This window comes from Syzygium oleosum, unplaced genomic scaffold, assembly GCF_021117445.2.
Source record: "Syzygium oleosum isolate NSW1041296 unplaced genomic scaffold, Sole_v2.1 Sole_v2.25, whole genome shotgun sequence".
NCBI classification, from domain to species: domain Eukaryota; kingdom Viridiplantae; phylum Streptophyta; class Magnoliopsida; order Myrtales; family Myrtaceae; genus Syzygium; species Syzygium oleosum.
The window spans coordinates 1,294,443-1,313,556 of record NW_026607509.1 but is presented as its reverse complement, the minus strand read 5'-3'; the positions used below and the strand labels follow the sequence as shown (position 1 = coordinate 1,313,556).

Below are 19,114 nucleotides of genomic sequence, written 5' to 3'. Positions count from 1 at the left end.
CCTAAGGATCTATAAAAATAATAAAAATAAAAAACCTCGTAGGTCAGTTAAATCCAGGATTTTAGCCTGTCCAGGTGGCCTGACCCAAAACAGACAGTATATAGTTTGTGGGATTTGAACGGATAACTCTAAAATTCCATGATGCCCCAACCAATTACAATCTACATTTACTTTCAAGTACGAAGAGAAAAGAGAACATATTGTGTACGCTCATTCTAACATATCATATTATTCATATCTTAACAAATAGTTAGACTCTCACGCTAATTCAACGTAGAAGATTAATATAGACCTCGAGTTTTGAATTTTGTAGGCCATACCCTCAGAGCACATAAATATCGTATAATAGAATATTGAAAAATTAGAGCATACACCGTCAATATAAAGAAATTATACATAAACGATCTTTTTGTTACTGTCAATGTATATTATAAGTACTCTAAAAGATTATGCGATCATATTTTCTCAAAGGAAAGGGGCTTGATAAACGAAATGTGCCATGTAGAAGTGAGGCACCAAGTTGAAAAAGATGAAAGCTATAAAATAGACAAGATTGAAGGAAATAGACCACATTGCTTAAGATGAAACTGTTTCACACTCCAGGAACAACATTATATAAACAAACCCTTATTTACCCTGGCATTACATAGAGATAGAGACATATTAATATCCTTAGTCCATTGTTGTTCTATTTTGCATGCAAGACAGTCGGGTTCAACAATCCGATCGGATAACACACGAGCGGGTTCGCCATCGCACCGGAATATCCCGTCACCAGTTTGATATCCACCTTCTCTCCTCCTTTCAAATCGAAGCACTGAATCAGCCCCCCGATTGCCGTGTGCATCACTATCGCGGCATGAGCCACACCGATGCACGCCCTCCTCCCGCTACCAAACGGAAGGTAATGAAAATCCTGGCCCTTCAGCTCCATATGATGATCATCACCTTCGCCCACCATGAACCTCTCGGGGACAAACTCATCCGGATTTTCCCAAGTGCCCGGGTCGTGCATGATGGCATAGGCATTGATCAAGATGTTGGTCCCAGCCTTTATGTCGTATCCGTTGATCTCGCAATCGCTGTTGCATTTGCGACGGAGCAAAGGCCCTGGAGTGTGTAGCCTCAGGGTTTCCTTCACGACGGCCTGTAGGTAAGGCAGGTTCTGGACGTCCGATTCGTTGACTAGCCGGGTCGACCCTACCGCCGAGTCAATCTCCTTCCTCAGCTTCTTGAGCAACTGAGGGTGTTTCAATAGCTCAATTATGGCCCACTGCATCGATGCCGATGTGGTATCGACGCCCGCTATCAGAAGATCCTTTTGCAAAGACAAAAGACACTGGTTATTACACCAAACGTAGGATATATCTAGTTTGATTAAGTGAATAAGAGAGTGTACTGATCAACTTACTAGGAAGAAATGCTTGATCTGATCTCTGGTCAACCTGATCTCAGCATTGGGGTCTCTATACGTCTCCAACAAGATGTCCATCACATCTTTCTCTTCACTCACCTCCCCACAGTCATCTTCGTACTCCTTAATTATCTGCTCGATCAACGCATCGAACTTCCTCAGCGCTGTCCTCAGCCTCTTCCCGTTCCCGAACAGGTCGACGTGCTTCAACGGCCCATGCACCTCCGCGAAGCTTAACCTCGCACCACACGCCATCGTATCCCTCACCCTCTCTCTGATCTCATGCGCCTGATCACCGCTCCTTGAACATCTCTTGCTCATTGCCATCCGACACAGCATGTTGTTCGTCAGCGCGGTCAGCTTCGTGCTCAGGTTGCACGGCTCGCCGAGCTGGTGGCACTTCCATAAGGACCTCAAGAGCTTCATTGTCTCGTCCTCACGTATGTGCGAGAACCTCTCGAGCTGCGGACCCGCGAAGAGCTTGGTCATGCACAGCCGCTTCATGAACTTCCAGTACGTGCCGTAGGGAGCGTTCACGAACTCGGCCTCCTTGAAGATGTTGTGGTGGGAGGGCGCGAAGACGAACTTGGAGGCGAACTCGACATCATGAGCCCTTAGGATCTGCTGCGCAGTGGCGGCATCGGACGCGACAAGGAAGCGGGACGAGCCGATGCTGATTTGCATGAGGGAGCCATAGCGGCGGGCTAGGGCCTCGAGGGACTTCGGCAGGGCGGCGCTGAGGAGGTGGAAGTGGCCGAGGATGGGGAGGGCCAGTGGGCTCGGCGGGCTTCGCGCGGGCTTTCTTTTGGATGAATGGAAGATGGAGAAGATGAGGGTGGAGAAGAGGAAGAAGAAGAGCAAGAAGATGTAGTCAGCGATGTCAACAGCCATGGGAAATTTTGTGGTTTGTGGAGTAGAGGAGTTTGTGAATGGTTTAGGATGATTCATGATGGAACCTAGTTTACTATTTATATCGCTTTGGTATGTTGCGAGATATCGGAGAGACAAAATAAAAGAGCAAAAAAAAATTCGACCTGATCGATTCATTATACGTAATCCATGTTGAAGGTAGAAAATGGCTCGAATTATTGAGATAAAGTGTAAATATCTTGTATCTTAGGGCATTGACATATCCTCCAAAAAAAACGCATTGAGGTATGCTGACTTTCACGTCATACGTCTACAAAATAAAAGTAAAAATGGGATCCTATAGACAAGGCTAATAGGTAGTAGACTGTCAAAATATGAAATTTTTTTATTATTCTAGAGCCCAAGCATAGAGATCCGGTTATTCGCAGGCCGATACCGTTAACCACATCACACGCCACCTCGGCTTGCATAGACAGAAGATTTAACGGCGGACGATTATTGTACCTCAAATAAAAGTCTGCAGATCTTTTTTGGCATCAAATTCGATCCAGAACTAACAAGGGTTGATCAGAAATATATCTTTGCTTAATCAAAACATGATCTATGAAAGTTTTCACTGCAAATTAAGCTCCGGGTTTATAATGTTACACTAATTGGATTTCTCTCACAGCGGAATCTTTCGTTCTCAAGCCATGCTTCAGAACGTAGATGCGACGACAAACACCCTATATAGCTAGATAGTTAACATCTTCCTTGTCTAATTCAATCGGAAAAATCAATGACCAACTTGAGATTTTCTTAAGTATACTCCTTTTCGGTGGTCCAACGAGCCAAAAAGGACAGCCATCTCTGTTCATGTGCCTACATGCATTATAAGTAAACTTGTCGGGGTTGTTTTCACATTCTCGTATGTTGTCATAATCAGTGATTCAATCAATTTCTTGATTATGTCCCTGTATGTGCTTAGCTTTTCGTAGCTTAACATTTCGTAATCCTCGAAACCTAGACATTTGATCATGGGTCGCTTTCTCATATCCATTGAAAAAAGAACTTGTGAAAAAAATTTCGGTTTGTATTGAATAAATAGATCATGCAGTGCGTCGGTGCATAGATACATTCATCTAGCTCGTGAGGTCACAGGAAAATAAGAAGATGAGTCTTTTTCATTTATTAGAATTTTAGCTTATAATCTATATTAGAATTATAAGTTGATGATATAAATTGTCATAGCCAATGATTATCATAAAAAACTAGCTAGATATCCTCTGGCTGAACTAGCTAGAACATAGTCATTATTATAAGATCATTATCGTTTTGCCATATGGACCATTTATATTTATGCAATTGAGATAGACGTGATTTATTTTTCTAAGCTAAGCACTTGAATCCTGATTGCATTTGGACTTATTTTAGTGTGACCGGCCCCATAAGGTCATTGTCGGTTATTAAGGGCATAGTTACATTCTCCATGCTACGCATGGATTAATATTTCTTTTAAATTATATATTTTTAAAGGAAATATAAAGAAAACATTGATTTAATAATTATTTCAATAAAAAGAGTAAAAGAAAAAGCTCACTTAAGGTTTAGACATTAATTTAGAAATACTAGAGAAGATGACAAAAAAAAGGGGGATCACATAGATATATACAAATATATGTAAATAATGTTGAAAATGAGCGACAATGACGTAGATAAATTATCCTACCATTAATGTAAATGAACCGCACCTTTGGTCCATAGTCGATGTATTATCATGCTCTAAAGAAAGATGCTCAAAAAATAATAAAATGCACCCAACCGATACATGTTAGTATGTAGGATGTGTCACTATTTTCCCACCGTATGATAGATCAATCCAATATTGTCATTTTAGCCTAATATAGCCAGCTATCGCTGGCGTTGACGATTTTTGCAATTCTTTTAAAACTTTCTATTTTTTTTATTTTTTTCCCTTTTTTCTTTTCTTTATTTTTTATTTTTTTCCCTATTTCTCTCCTCCGGTTGCCGGGCCTCAGTGATGGCCAACGAAGGTCACCAGCCTTACTTGTGGCTAGCGACCTCTGCTAGCCCTCACTGAGACCCTGGCTAGGGGTGAGCATGATCCTAAGGTAGAACCTGGAACCAGTTCCAGATTCCAAGATATGCAGGGTAATCATTGAGACTTTTATTTTGTTAATGTTTTATATTCTTCGTATATCTAAATATAAGTTGTGGTCAGTAGATTGTAGTAGCAAATGGTGATCGTTAAAGATGATGATTCACTACAATCGTTCAATTATGAATATAGGTAGACCCTGGGTAGAACCTGGGACCTGTGACATGGTAAGTTTCAGGTTTCAAGGTATGCAAAGTAGGTTCTAAATTCCAAAAAATGAGAAACCTGTTTCGACGGGTACGTTCCAAGTAGGACCTATAAGGTACTTGGAACTGCTCACCACTAGCCCCGCCAACCAATTGAGGGAAATAGGAAAAAAAAAAGAAAAGGAAATGAAGGAAAAAAGAAAAACAAATGAAAATTTTAGAATATTTAAAAATTATAAAAATTGTCCACGCCACGCCAGCACTAGCTATAACATTTAGGACTGTTGGCATTCACATTAGTGATTTGCTAGCCAAAATTGACCGGAATGACTATATTGGCAAATCATTACAAGGTTTAAAACTAATTTTGCTAAATTGAAAAGTTTAGAACTGAATTGGCATTTGTACAATAGGTTTATAGCTTCTTTGATAATTTTTTCCGATGTACAATCCATATCATCATTTGTTTAGTTTTTTTTCCCCATGAGAAACCAAGTCAATTATGTTTATGTACAGCTTATTCGTCAATGGAATGGCTTAAGATATGGATATCGCCTTCCTCTTATTTCTTATTCTTGCTCAGTCATTGAACAAAATGACGAAATAAACCCATTAAAAAGGCTGTGATTGACTCTTCATCTTCCAAAGAAAATAAAATTAAAAACCGCGTAAATAAGTTCAAATTAACTGACTGCTTAGCCTCCGTTTGTTTCAACAGAAAATAAATAATTTGCTTAGCCTCCAATTTTATATGAAGATAACACAAGATATCTCTATAGATTTGAAGTTTGGTTGGGTTTATTAATCTACTATCATATGATGACTTTTGCTTGCATTAATGAAACCATACTCAAGTGTTCAAAAGTCAATTGATTAATTTGTTATAGATATAAATTTGATACTCCTTTAATTAATGAAGTATAAAGTAATTGAGAAGAAGAAATTTTTTAGACCCGTAGTTCTTCCCCAAATATACATTGAAAAATACATAATTAAGATTCTTATAACATCATAAAGAAAACACATAGGCGATTGTACGCTGGAAATTGATGGGGGAAACTATTATATACATGCACCCCAAAGAGCTCAACAAAAAAAATATTTCAACATAAATTATTGTTAATAATAAAAACGTTTTTCGTTGACTAATTATTTCAAGCGATACAAACATTCATTTTTAAGAAAATATTTTTTAAACCTTTCATTTTTTGCATAAGAAACGAACCATTAGTTTGTGTTTTCATGTATTTGTATTTGATGAAACTCCATTTTCTGAGAACTTGAGGTATATGATATCTAATGTATAGTAAAATTGTCCATTTTGCCAGACATGTTGACTTGAATAATCTTATCTTTGAAGACGCACTATTCCTTTTGGTAAGTCCGAGGCTCAAATCAATATTAATTTCTATTTCATCCTCGTGCTAATTTTCCCCATTTTCGAAGGAGAATTGTATAGTCATGTTGTGTTTTCAATTTCATGTATATATTTCAAGTTGCATATTTATATCGATTTGCGATTGTAAAACCTTTTTTCCATTTTGTTTTTGCTGTATGTTTCCGTAGTCTTATAAAGTGAAATACTTCTCAAGAATTTTATCAGACCAATCGTGAGATGCATATAGAGATCAGACTAATATAGAAATTACAATTCTATTTCTACCTCCAATAATTGAATAAACATCGGCCATGCATTCTTAAAAAAAGATCATTGCATTAGAATCGTCCAATGACCAAAACTTAATATATGAAATAACTTGTTGTATGAATAACTATGGAAAGTTTGGCCCTTGTGTTCGATCATACAACATTTTCTGGGATTCAAACCATAGAGTATAAAATAATAACGCCCGTATAATATAGCTAAAAAAGCAATACCCATTTTCTTGAAACATCACTTAGATGCTAAAAAAGCTCATTTCAATTGATTATTGATATTTCGAACAAAAAAAATTGATTATTGATATCTTAAATGCCCACATAATATAAGCTAAATTAAGTTCTTTCAGTTCCACCCATTACCACAGAAATTTTACACGATATGCACGTTATTCCAACACTTTATTTGATCATATATTACACACAAGACTCGAGAACTCCTCACCTTAGAATTAATTTATCCTACTTAAAGGGGTCGAAATGCGTAATCGGACGGCACACGAGAGGGCTCGCCATGGCACCCGAAAATCCCGACCCTACATTTATGTCGACCTTCTGGCCACCGTTGACCTCCCAGTCAAAGCATTGGGTCAGAGCCCCGACGACGACTTGCACCACCATCGAAGCGTGCGACGCACCGATGCACCCTCTCCTCCCACCTCCGAACGGCAGGTAGCTGAAATCACGGCCCCTCGTTTCGATCTGGTCGAGTTGACTGCCGCCCTCGCTGGGGTTGACCAAGAACCTCTCCGGCACGAACGCGTCGGGATCGCGCCACGCCTCCGGGTCCCGCATGATGGCGTACACGTTCATCAGCAGCCTGGTCCCGGCTTTGACGTCGTAGCCCATCACCTTGCAGTCCCTGGAGCATTCCCTGAAGATCAGAGGGGTGGGGGTGTGGAGCCGCAGGGTTTCCTTCGCTACCGCATGCAGGTATGGGAGGTTCTGTGTGTCCGGCTCTCCGACCAGCTTGGCGGGGCCGACGGCGGACTCGATCTCGTCTCTCAGCTTCTTGAAGACCGCGCGGTGGTTGATGAGGTTCGCCATGGCCCACTGCAACGCCGCCGACATCGTGTCGATGCTCGCCATCAGCATTTCCTATCTCATGAGGTGAGAAAGAATACTATAAGGAGAGAGACGTGATGAATTCGTTTTTGTAAGTTGAGAGTATATAAATCCGATCAACATCGAGAGAGACGAAATGCAGTCATTCTTAGCAATAGCAATGACTAGCTATCATCTGACGATTGCCAAAGGTTCTCCACGTATCATAGGCTACTTCAAACATATATAATAAGCTAGTTTCATTCAAATTCATAGCAAAAGTCATGTGCATGCGAGATCATTGTAAATGAAACAATTTTTTTTTACGTAAATACCATTTTTCTCACCGTAGAGATTTGATCTTCGAAATTAATTTACTCCACACTGATCAGGCAATGAATAAGGTTCATCAAAATCGACTTTTTCCTCTATCAAATGTCAAAGACAGATCCAACATAGATTTTGGGTATGTACATCTACCAGTTAAAACCAAGCCAAAAATAAAGCAGCGTATTATCATATATATGCTTCTCTACTAATTACCAAAGTACAGTAATATAATCTCCGAAAAGAATTGGTCTGTGTAGTATTCATATGTAAAAAATCCAAAGAAGAACTTACAAAGACGAAGTGCTTGATGTGATCCCTAGTCACCTCCACTTCTGCATTACCATCTCCACAACTCTCCAACAGCATTTCCAACAAATCACTCTCACCACCCTCATCTATATTCTCTTCATAATCCCTCAGGACCTTCTCCAACACGCCGTCGTACCGCCTCATCGCCTCGGTCAGCCTCCTCCCGTGCCCGAACAAATCATACCACTTCAAAGGCCCAAACACTTCGCTCACCCCGAGCTTTGCTCCAAGCTCCATGATCTCCACCACCAACCTCCTCAACTCTCTTGCCTCCTCCACGAACTTGGAGTACCTCTTACTCATGATCATCCTGAAGATAATGTTGTTGGACAGTGTCGTCAGCTCCCCCGTCAAGTCGCAGGATCTTCCTTCGCCGGAGCACTCCGACACCGACCTCACGAGCCTCTCAACCTCTTCCTTGAGGATGTGCCTGAACTGGTCGAGCTGCGACCCTGCAAAGAGCCGGGTCAGGCACAACCTCTTCATGAAGCGGTAGTAGGGACCATACGGTGCGGTCATGAACCCGGTCTGCTTGTATATGCTGTACTGGACGGGGCCCATCTCGAACCGCGAAGAGAACTTGGCATCGTGGGTCTTAAGGATCTCTTTTGCGACGGCAGCGTCAGAGGCAACAAGATAGGTCGATGCACCCATGCGGATCCGCATGAGGGGGCCATAGCGGCGAGCTAGGGTTTGGAAGGACTTAGGCAGGGAGGAGCCCAAGAGATAGATGTGGCCGATGACAGGGAGCGATAATGGGGGGCTCGGAGGTTGGCGGGATGACGAGTTGGCCAGTCTTGCGAAGAGTGCGCGTAAGAGGAAGCAAGAGGTGATGAAGATGGTGAGATAGAAGGTGTAGCGTGTGAGATCTAGATTGGTGACCGCCATTGGAGAGCTGAGAGCAGTATCTGTGCTTAGGGCGTGCAGGGTTGAAACTTGAAGGGAATGTGGAAGGTTTGACCCGGGGATATGATATATAGAAGCACATGCACCTAGTTCGTGCCTAGGACTAGGATCGCATTCACCTAGTACCGTATTGAAAAAGAAAATTCATAACTTAGATCGAGAAGGTGCAGATTATTTTATTGTGGCGTCCAACGATCATCGGCAGTGATGGATTACTTCCCTTGCGTTATCGAATTTTCTGTCTAGTTTTATAGCCGGTTTATAAAATAGATGCGGATACCTAATGATCCTAGCTCGACGCCTAAGCAATGCATGAGAAACATGGTTTTGTTTAATGAAAGTCTTTGAGTTGACTTGCCAGATTCCCTAGGCGATTACCATTGGTGATTTATACATAAATATCAATCATTTTTCGCACTGGATGTACCTACATTTGCGGGTAAACCACTCATGCATAAATCGCTCATCGAGGGTGCATGCCGGTGGCAGCAACACATAAGCACAAGAACAAGAAGTAATTGGACAGCCGGTTTCTTTTTTATATACATACATACATTAGTTGTCGCAGATTAGTTGGCCAGTACGAAATGTGCTACGAAAATTCAAATTTTAATTCTCTTGACTTAAGTGAGTTCATGAGAATGCGTAATTCTTTCATTTTAAAAGTATCTCAGAATGTATCGTTTTCAATTTTAAATTAACTTAACCATTATTCAAAGAATACTCATTAGCAAGATCCATCTCACGTCGTCGGTCAACTTTCGTCTCCACGTCATTTGTGCCACCTTATATTAACAAACAAGTCCCTTGTGCCATTCTATGTTTTCTTATGAGCCGTAAAACTAGAAATAAATCCTAGAGAATCGCCACAATTGATTCACGTGTCATATTTTTTTACTTGCGGTAACGCCACTACTGCCTAGGATTCCTGGGATGTGAGCTAAGTTTCAAGATAATCCAATCAAGTCTTTAATTGCGATTTCATTAAGCAATTGCTTCCTCGAGAAGAAGAAATTTATCTTGAAAACGACAAATGGTTCAGACTTAAGTATATGCTCTGTTCTCTACGCGTCCAAACCAGAGACAGATGCTTATTCTGTAAAATTACGTTCAGGGCACATAGGAACATACCAACTATTTAATGAATGGAATCAGCAGTCCCATTGTTTCAGTCCGTATGAACAGATCATGGTGTACGTACCCTGACAGAGAAAACGCAGCTTCAAAGACATAAAAACTGAGGAACATCCATTCAAATATAGATGAAGACATTCAACCATATATCGAGGGAACTGTCAGAAGAGAACTCTCATTTGAAGAGAAATGATGCCTGGATTTCATTATGCAAATGCCCAAAAGTACACAGACAGACCTCGAGCAAACAATCAAACCCATGTAGGTTCTCTTATGTACATTGTGTTCCAGAAACATCACCAAAGAACTCGCAAAGGGCTCTAGAAAACGAAAAAAGACCGACTCAGGGTGCCTACTGATCCTATGCCAAGACCTTCAGCAACTTGTTAACGGGCGAGAAAAATGCCTACTGATCCTATACCAAGATCTTCAGCTAGAGTTTAAAGGGGTAAAAAATGGTGAACTAGATCTTCCACAAGGAAGGACTGTCTCAACAGGTTATTGATCTAAATGTGCTCAGGCCTGTCATCTTCTGTACTCCAGAATTTTCACGATGCGTCATCGCATCGACATCAGTGTGCGAACTCTCTTTTGGCGCTCTGCTTTTTTAGCGCTCGGTGTCCTTTTGAGCCTCCTTAACTCATCCATTACCACTTTTTCGACTGTGTCAATTTGATTTAAAAGCTTCTTCTGGGGTGTGAGGAACTCTGAGTCACCAACACGAATCTGGTTGGTAATGTCAAGCAATATCTTCGGCACTTTGCCTACAGAAAGCGGGCAAGGCTTTTCTGCAACTACTGGACCAGGGGTATAAAGAGAAACATCGTGTTCGAGTGGAGCACGTGTCTGTGGTACAGAAGATTCACCGATGGCCAGCTCCGTGGCTACTGGAGTATCTGCTTGTCGTCCTTCAATCTCTGACAGCCGAGCCCTCCTCCTTTCATATGCCTGAATTTAAGAGAAGATATTAGACCAGCCCCCACACAAGTGTGCAGGATATGTAGTGATATGCTTCTGCAGAGCAGTCAAGCAAGAATCCTGAAGTGGTATCAATTGCATAATGAGGAATACACTGTGAAATCAAGATACAGAGCAACATGAAAGGAGACTATTGAAGAGAAATTCAAAGACGATAAATTAGCGCAAACAGTTGTAGAGTAGTGACTATGGTCTGCAGAGTCTAATTACTTCAAGCAATTGGAGAAAAAGGGAACAAAGCCTAAGCACTGGTAATGATCAGAGCCAAAAAGTTTGCCTCGCTGATTGGTAATGGAAATCAAAACAATCATTACCAAACACTTCACAACTGCCTTCTCAGTCCTCGCCAATCTAGCAGCCCGACACAAATACTGTAACATTGAATTACTAGCGGCAAAGACACTCATAGACGTATATGAAGGCATTTCATTGCCAATTAGCCTAGATTTGCATAATGCTCTGCAGACATGGAGATGAATCATCCAGAATTTAGATCAGACCGAGCCAAACTTATATGTTCATCCAATACAATCTAAGCAATAATCCACTCAACTAGCTTGCTGATCAAATTTAGTGATTAGTCCATCAACAGAAAGAAACTAGACCTCGAAAATGAGTGTTAATTGCCACTCAACACCGGAAAACATGCGCAAGCCATACTCAATTCAAGAAACTTCAATCAAACCAAACTCATTAAATGAGCAATTACTACTATGAAGAGCTTCATTACCCTCACAACAGATGTAATATCGCGCAGCGGCGTCCTCGGGTACCAAGAAGGCAAAACACTGTCCGGACGCCCCCGGCCTCTCCTCGAGCTACCGGCCGACGGCGTATTCTCTCTTCCCACTAGCGGAGTCGCAAACAGATTCCTGCCACGCCCGCTCACGTTTCTTGGGGTCCCCAAAACGCCCCTCCCAACCGCACCGCCGCGGCCCAATCCCGCCGTCGCCCACACTCCCGCGGCTCCAGCCGTGCGCCGTGCCACCACGGGTTCGAAGAGATTCGAACGCCGCTCCGGCTCGTCTTCAAGCACTCCGAGGATACCCGCTCGCCTTCGGGCGTACGCCGCGGCCACATCGACCGCCCTCACCAACCTGTCCCTCGATTCCGGCGGCATCACGAAGCTCCTCCTATCGAGAGGCTGAAAAAATCACACCATTAGGAAGACAGACAGAAACATCACGACAGAAACCGAATCTTGAAAGGCACCCTCGATTTCAGCAAGAAATGAGATCGGCCCAAGATCTCAGATGCGGAGGTTTCACGATTCCCCCGCAAGCTAGAGGCAGCTGCTCGTCCCCCGGACACCCACGAACGAAAAAAGAAAACACCCATTTGGGAAAGCAGGCGAAAATCCGCAAGACAAAGCAGTGAACCGAGCAACACTGACGAAGAAGAAGGTCGGGGGTCGGGATTTACCTGGAGAGAGATGGAACACGAGAAAGGTGGAGGATGGCATTCGAGGAGGGTTCTTGCTGAACTGGGTCGTGATTTTGAAGGTGAAATCGGCGGAAAGTCTCGCTCTTTTTCGAATGGGAAATGGATTGGGCGGTAGGGAGGCAAAATGAGGCAGGGGAGGAGGTTGCTTTTCAGTTTCGAGCTCCATTTTTTTTGTTCATTTTTTTCGGAATTGAGATTGAAATTTCAAAATTTCGCATTTGGGCGGGTCGTACCGTTTGCGAGCTTTGCAACACGAGGAAGTGGTTTTCAGAGTCTTCAAACTGCACGCCCCTCGGTAAACTTGTGCCACGTGAGCTAAGAAGCCTAGGGGCATCGAAGGAATTTGGCTCGCCAAATGATATTGGCTAGATTGTACTTTCCTTCCATGGCAAGTACCCAAAAGAAAGAGATAAATTTCGTATTAGGGTAAATTCGAAAGAAAAAAAGGACGTAGCTTTTGCATGGAATTCTTGGTCATTTGTCGAGCCTCGTTTCCGATCCCTGATTTCACCGACAACGAACTGGAGAATCGATTAAAGATTCAATTCCATGTTGGATCTATCCAAATTAATGATGGGGACAGGTCCGATTTCAAATTTTCAAAACCGATGGAGATCGATCCAGTTCCGAATGAAGAACCACTTGGGAACCGAACCGTTTTTTGGAACCAGTGTCATAAGCCTAAAAATTCTAGACATATTTGTCTTCTAACCTCAGAGTCCTTCTATGTATCTCATTCTATTATTTTCCCTTTGCTCGCATAGTGTAGTCGCCCTCTCTCGTTGTAGGAACCCCTCGCCGCCATCATCGGTCCTCTCTCGATCTCCCACTTCCACCCACGCCTGCAGTAACCTAGCCCGAAACGACCAAGCTCTCTCTCTCTCTCCCCCGCAGTCGACATGCCTAGCCTGCCGATTCTCCTTGGAAACAAGGTGAGTCTCGTTCCTCCTTTGGTGTTTGTGATTATTGACTTGGTCATGTGTGTGCATGTCCCTAAATATTTTCCAGTGACAGGGTGTCTTCAGTTCACTATAGAGCTAGATTTCTAGGAATATAAGGCCCTTCATATCTAAGTGAGATGAGATTACTCGCAGTAAGTGCTGTTAGAGGAAGCTTTCTGCGAACGATCATCACAATAAAGCTTTTACGTTGTCCTTTTTAAGGGCTGACCACGAGTATTCTAGTGAAGGATCAGCATGTGAAGCTATTCCCGAGGGGGCAAAAAGGAAGCAACCGCTGGAAATTGCTCATTTATACATACATATTCATGGGCAACTCTAGATGAGCGGCTGGAACGATTCATTAATGAACAAAATTTGTTTATACTTCACTAAAACTGTGGGTCTACCAATCTTTGTTGGAGAATTCTACAGAAGAGTGAACATGACCTAGAGCTCGCTTTTGTTGAATTAGTGCTCATGCTTATCACAGTCAACATTTGGGATCTATTGTTTTGAATACTACATTAAAACTCCTTCGTGTAATTAAGACATCTCAAAGCTTTTCAACATCCGTTGCTCGGTTATTTTGCGAATGATCTTAGTGGTCGCAATTAATGTGAGGCATTTGCTATCTAGAATTTGTATACGTACAGTTCCGTTTGAAGTAAAGTTAACCTGTGATATTTTATGTTCGGAATCGCCACAGAATTTGTCTCCTCTAATAAAATCGACGAACGTTTTTCGGTAAAAGATATTTCGTTGCCGAATCCAATTCGTGCGAAACACCTTCTGATTCTCTTCTTCAATTTCGTCAAGCTCTATCCACATCTCCTATCCTCCCAGAAGAAAATAATTAGTCCCAAGGTAGGACTACCTAATCATACTACACGATCCTTAATCTTCCGCCTAAGATGACAGGAGGATGCTATAAGAAATTAAACTAAAACGACAATGATGAGTGGACAAGGCACAGAAACTATGTTGAAGATTTTCGTACTCCCATGGAGGACACCGTAAAGGAGGACGTGATCTTCAAGATAAGCCATTAAAACTATGTACTAAGGATTCCATCAAACTTGATCGTAAAGGAACTTGCGCGATCCAATCGTTTTTCTGGTTAGTACCACAAAAAACCTGGAGTTTCAGTCTCATGCCTTAATTTCATCAGCTACCCTTTCTCTGCAAAAATCGTTTCGCCGGTACACTAAGCGAAGATGAGAAGTACCAATGCTAAATAATACAAGAAGGCTAATACATACAAAGGACGGAATTCTAAAGTAAATGTCGATCGAAAGATTATCTTGCCGAAAAGAAATATAATCTCAAGAAGAAGATTAGGACGACATGCAGCACCCGCCCCTTCCTCCGCTGGCATCTGCATCCTGTCCAGGGACTATAATCTTCGTCCCTTTAAGCAGACCAGGATCCGATTCATCGCTAGCATTAAGGGTCTTCTTGGAAATGATCCGGTATATCTCTGTCAAAACCGTCAGGAATGCGGGTTCGACGTTGGTTGCTTCGAGAGCCGATGTCTCCATAAAGAATAAGCTCTCTCTCTGGGCAAACTCTTGGGCGTCTTCGGTCGGGACAGCCCGTAGGCTGCCCAAGTCGGACTTGTTGCCGACGAGCATGATGACGATATTCTTATCAGCATGACCTCTCAGTTCCTCCAGCCACCTAGTCATGTGGTCGAAAGATTGGCGCTTGGTCATGTCATATACCAACATCGCCCCAACAGCACCTCTGTAGTATGCACTCGTCACTGCTCGGTACCTGCGGAAGCATAGATCACCAAAACGCCATGAACAACGAATGACAAATGACTTAAACTTCTTGTGTCAGGCTAGGGTTATCGCCGCAACAGAGTTCATAATGTTCAATTCGGGACTAAAGGAAACCAGTGGAAGCTTAGAACGGCTCCCGCGCATAACATGCTAATCTAATGCTAATGACAGCGCAGAGTATCCAAGTCCTAGATGAACTTCATTAGAGAAGTTGAACAAATGCCACGACAGGCCTTCAGACTCCTTTAGGCTCCTCTTAAGGGGTATCTACCCCTCAATGATTAACTCTTCAATGAATGGATGTAGGACTAAGGTTTTATCTCGCATAGGCAGGTTGCAGACTTGAAGGACTAACTCGATCACATTAAATCATCTACCAATCAAATAAACATGTCCTGCTGGATGAATTCCGAATTGATCAATCTCCGTAATGGTGTGCCGTCCTGATTTCTCCCAAGCTCGGAATCAGAATGCTTCTTCCCTAACAACTAAAACTAAAAGGGATGCCATGGCAATGTTAGTATGTCAGTGCTCGCTTTTGGAGATCTCGGTGTCTTCTGATGCTTGTCCCTAACAAAAATCGAACTGTAGTACTAGGAGATACAAATTTCCTATAGCTTGATTTAGCTGATCCAAAGTTCCAAATGACAGCAGACGAGACATTGTGGTTTAGGACAAATGCGACTGCAAGTCTGCAACTGGACTAGGAATCACCTCTCGTTCCATGGACAAGCCAATTCCAAATGAAGAGATATCGCTTAAGGATTATGATCGGAGCACCAGAGGAACATCTTGAGGCAAGTCGATGGATTGTGCTTGGGCAAGTTGGAAGTTCCATCGGACAAAATATAATTGCAACAAATGTTCATGAGACTGTTAGCTACAGAGGAAAATGAGATGCACCACCTATGGAAAAATCTTGTGAAGACAACGGACTCATCATAATAAAGCCAAACCAAATGCCTGAACGGCAGCCATAGTCCCAAATCCGGACTTTCACCCGGCAATGCGATAAAAAATTTCTCTTAGAGAACATCCGGTCTTATTTAAAGGAAAAAAAGGCCGATGATCTCTTACATCTACGGGATTTAGACAGAAATTGCAGCACGTCTCATGCAAATGGAGATCGGAGATCATGAGAGTCCTTTCCCCGTTAACTAGTTCAGAATCGCCCCAGAGGGCCAGAACGACGAGTCCCATCCCAATCGAGAAGGTAGATAACAGGTTAGGAGGCTCGAATGCCACCGGTTACCATCTACAATTGGAGATGTGCTATTTCATGTTCACCAAGCCACCACCAAATCCTTTTTCATTGAGCATATCTGGTTGCTCGCCAATATTTCCCATTCTTTCGGGGGAATCAGAGCAAGAACAACGCTCGCTTTTCCTATTCATCTTCACGGCCTAAACGTCGTACAGCAGAAATCCAGAGGACTAAAAACTAGTGAACATTGCTTCGACCTCAGGCCGGCAAAAAATGCTGACACTTTCTCCGATCCCGTCACCTCCCATCTATTCTGGGCTAAAACATATGACCAGCATTTCCAAACAGGATACATAAGCACAAAGCAGGACACATCACAGATTAATGTTTCTTCTAAACGGGTATGCAAGAAAAGATTCAAATCCAGAGAGAGAGAGAGAGAGGTCATAAGTGAATGTGGAAGGCGTGCGTCCTCACCGCTCTTGACCCGCGGTGTCCCATATCTGGGCCTTCACCGTCTTGTGATCGATCACGAGCGTCTTCGTCTGGAACTCGACCCCGATGGTGGCCTTCGACTCGACGCTGAACTCGTTCCTCGCGAACCGGGCCAGGAGCTGGGACTTCCCCACCGCGGAGTCCCCGATCAGCACGATCTTGAACACGTAATCGATCTTCTGGTTGTAATCTCCATACAGATTAGACATCCTCTAACCCCCCCCCAAAAAAAAGTCCGCCGCCCGCCCGTCGCCTTCGCTGCGTTATCGAAGGGGAGCTACGAGACCCTAGCCGGAGCGAACCGGATCACTGATCAGGTGCTGACGAAGCTGGTGGCGGATCGGATTTGCTTCCGGGGTCGCGTCCATCGACCGATTTGATCAGGAATTTTTCTCTCGGCTGATGGGTCTGGGCGAGCTCGCGATGCGGATGATTCGGAGAGGAGGTTGTGGAGAAATGTCTGGTGCGGGAATTGGTGTCGCGACGTCTCGGACATGGGAGCTCGAGATTGGGACAAGATGGGAAGTGCAATGGAGGAAGAAAGTTGTGAACTTTGAGAGAGAGAGAGAGAGAGAGGACCAACGGCCAATGCGGGTCCCCCTTAACGGTTTCTCTCGGTCCGAGGAAATGTTTGGGTGCGGTGATGTCTAGCTGAGGTTTTGGACCGATCAAGGCAGCCGACGGTGTATGATTGAGCTGTCGCTTTTCCCTGGGAATATCTATACATTACAGGGCTTTTTGTACGGTGCACAGATTGTAAATTGTTGTTTTATTTTTTCAAACAAGTTGGTTTTTATCACCATGATCTAGATGTATGATTAGTCGTGAAAAGCGAGATCGCTTATATCAATGGCGAGGAAGGTGATTTGTGTAGCATATTATAAATCTGTGCGGCGAAGATTAATTGTATTTATATATCGGATAGGGAAAATAACACAAACAGTCCCTAAACTTTGGTTAAATGTGCAATTTGGTCCCTGAATTTTTAATTTGTTCAATGTAATCCCTGAATTTTAATCTAATGTGCAATATGGTCCTTGAACTTATAATTTGTTCAGTGTCATCCTCAAACTTTTTATACATATTCGATTTAGTCCTCGAGCCATATGAAAATGTTCAATGTAGTCCTTCCATTAATTTAAGTTCAACGATAATTTTGAATATTTTCGTATAGTTCAGGGACTATATCGAATATGTATCAAAAATTCAGGGACCACATTGAACGTTAAGCTAAAGTTCAGGGACTATGTTAAACAAATCAAACGTTTAGGGACCAAATTGCACTTTGAGCCAAAGTTCAGGGACTGTTTATGTCATTATCCCTATCTGATAATATATACTTCATATAACCTATTAGATGAATCGTGTCCTGAAAACTAGCTATTGAGTTGGGAGAGCGCATCAACCACATATCACAAATTTGATACTGTCAATGCGTAACCCACAAGTCCCATGCCTTACAATAAGGATCATAACAATTCATCACGCTCCGCGGTCCCAACGCACATGTTGGGCTGGTAACACACTAGCATTTTCGGCTAATCCCTAGGCGAAATCGCCCTTTGGTGTTTTATTTCTGTCTTTGCTACCGCGGAGCGTGGTAGATTATTGCGATCCTAATTTTAAAAGCACGGGACTTGGATCCCGCATCGGTGGCACGTGACTTGCGTACCGGGTTAATATGGCATTGGATACTCCGAGATCAATAGTTAATTTTTGGTACGTGGCTTCATGCTTTGATAGATGAAAGTGGCTTGAACCGTAGCTTTAGATGATTGACAAGGGGCGGAGTCTCCGTCAACTCCTCCTTTATAAGAAAAGTTGTCACGCCCCAACGTCGAGAGATGAGGACCAACATGCAACAGGACTTATGCTTCCGCGGTGGTGCGCACTCCATGCTTATCTAATCTCGAAATCCAAATGCCATTCCGGCCTTCAGTTATTGTTAGACCTAACGAATGGACCCGGAATCTGGACATTGTTCTTTCGGCCATTTGGCCCTGGACGATCTCAAGGGGACCGAGTTGGATAGATCGGGATCGACAAGAAAACTGGTTGCTCGAGCTCTCGCCTAGCTTGCTCTTCGAACCGCCCGTTAGGCCTTGTCCGGACCATGATCACCTCCAGTCCATGTACATCACGCCCATCACTCTCCAAATTCTAAGTGACATCTTTTCTGAGGTGAAATTCCATCTAAACGGTTTTTTCCACCCAAAGGAGACTGAAAAAATTTATCATGCGGGGCAACCTTCCCCTCTGAAATAGCAGATCACTGGTGCATTCAGGTAAATAATCGATA

The 19,114-nt window shown here is 42.9% G+C and overlaps 4 protein-coding genes across 4 annotated transcripts; all 4 read right to left on the bottom strand.

The window, feature by feature from the left end:
• Window positions 1–553: 553 nt before the first annotated feature.
• LOC115674844 (cytochrome P450 93A2-like) lies at window positions 554–2,332 on the bottom strand. The gene is made up of 2 exons (XM_030597357.2): window positions 1,412–2,332; window positions 554–1,318 (listed from the first exon to the last, which is right to left on the bottom strand). The coding sequence occupies exons 1-2, from the start codon at window positions 2,303–2,305 to the stop codon at window positions 689–691; spliced, it is 1,524 nt and encodes a 507-aa protein (XP_030453217.1). The 5' UTR covers window positions 2,306–2,332; the 3' UTR covers window positions 554–688.
• Window positions 2,333–6,709: 4,377 nt separating this feature from the next.
• Window positions 6,710–8,818, bottom strand: LOC115674649 (beta-amyrin 24-hydroxylase-like). The gene is made up of 2 exons (XM_030597109.1): window positions 7,913–8,818; window positions 6,710–7,345 (listed from the first exon to the last, which is right to left on the bottom strand). Exons 1-2 carry the CDS (start codon window positions 8,816–8,818, stop codon window positions 6,710–6,712), a joined length of 1,542 nt encoding a protein of 513 aa, XP_030452969.1.
• A 1,330-nt stretch (window positions 8,819–10,148) lies between these two features.
• Window positions 10,149–12,537, bottom strand: LOC115674572 (protein POLYCHOME). Its single transcript, XM_030596986.2, has 3 exons — window positions 12,371–12,537; window positions 11,679–12,092; window positions 10,149–10,918 (listed from the first exon to the last, which is right to left on the bottom strand). The coding sequence occupies exons 2-3, from the start codon at window positions 12,066–12,068 to the stop codon at window positions 10,529–10,531; spliced, it is 780 nt and encodes a 259-aa protein (XP_030452846.1). The 5' UTR covers window positions 12,069–12,092; window positions 12,371–12,537; the 3' UTR covers window positions 10,149–10,528.
• A 2,008-nt stretch (window positions 12,538–14,545) lies between these two features.
• On the bottom strand, window positions 14,546–17,376 carry LOC115674852 (ras-related protein RABA4d). The gene is made up of 2 exons (XM_030597369.2): window positions 16,798–17,376; window positions 14,546–15,105 (listed from the first exon to the last, which is right to left on the bottom strand). Exons 1-2 carry the CDS (start codon window positions 17,022–17,024, stop codon window positions 14,667–14,669), a joined length of 666 nt encoding a protein of 221 aa, XP_030453229.1. The 5' UTR covers window positions 17,025–17,376; the 3' UTR covers window positions 14,546–14,666.
• Between the last annotated feature and the right edge of the window lie 1,738 nt (window positions 17,377–19,114).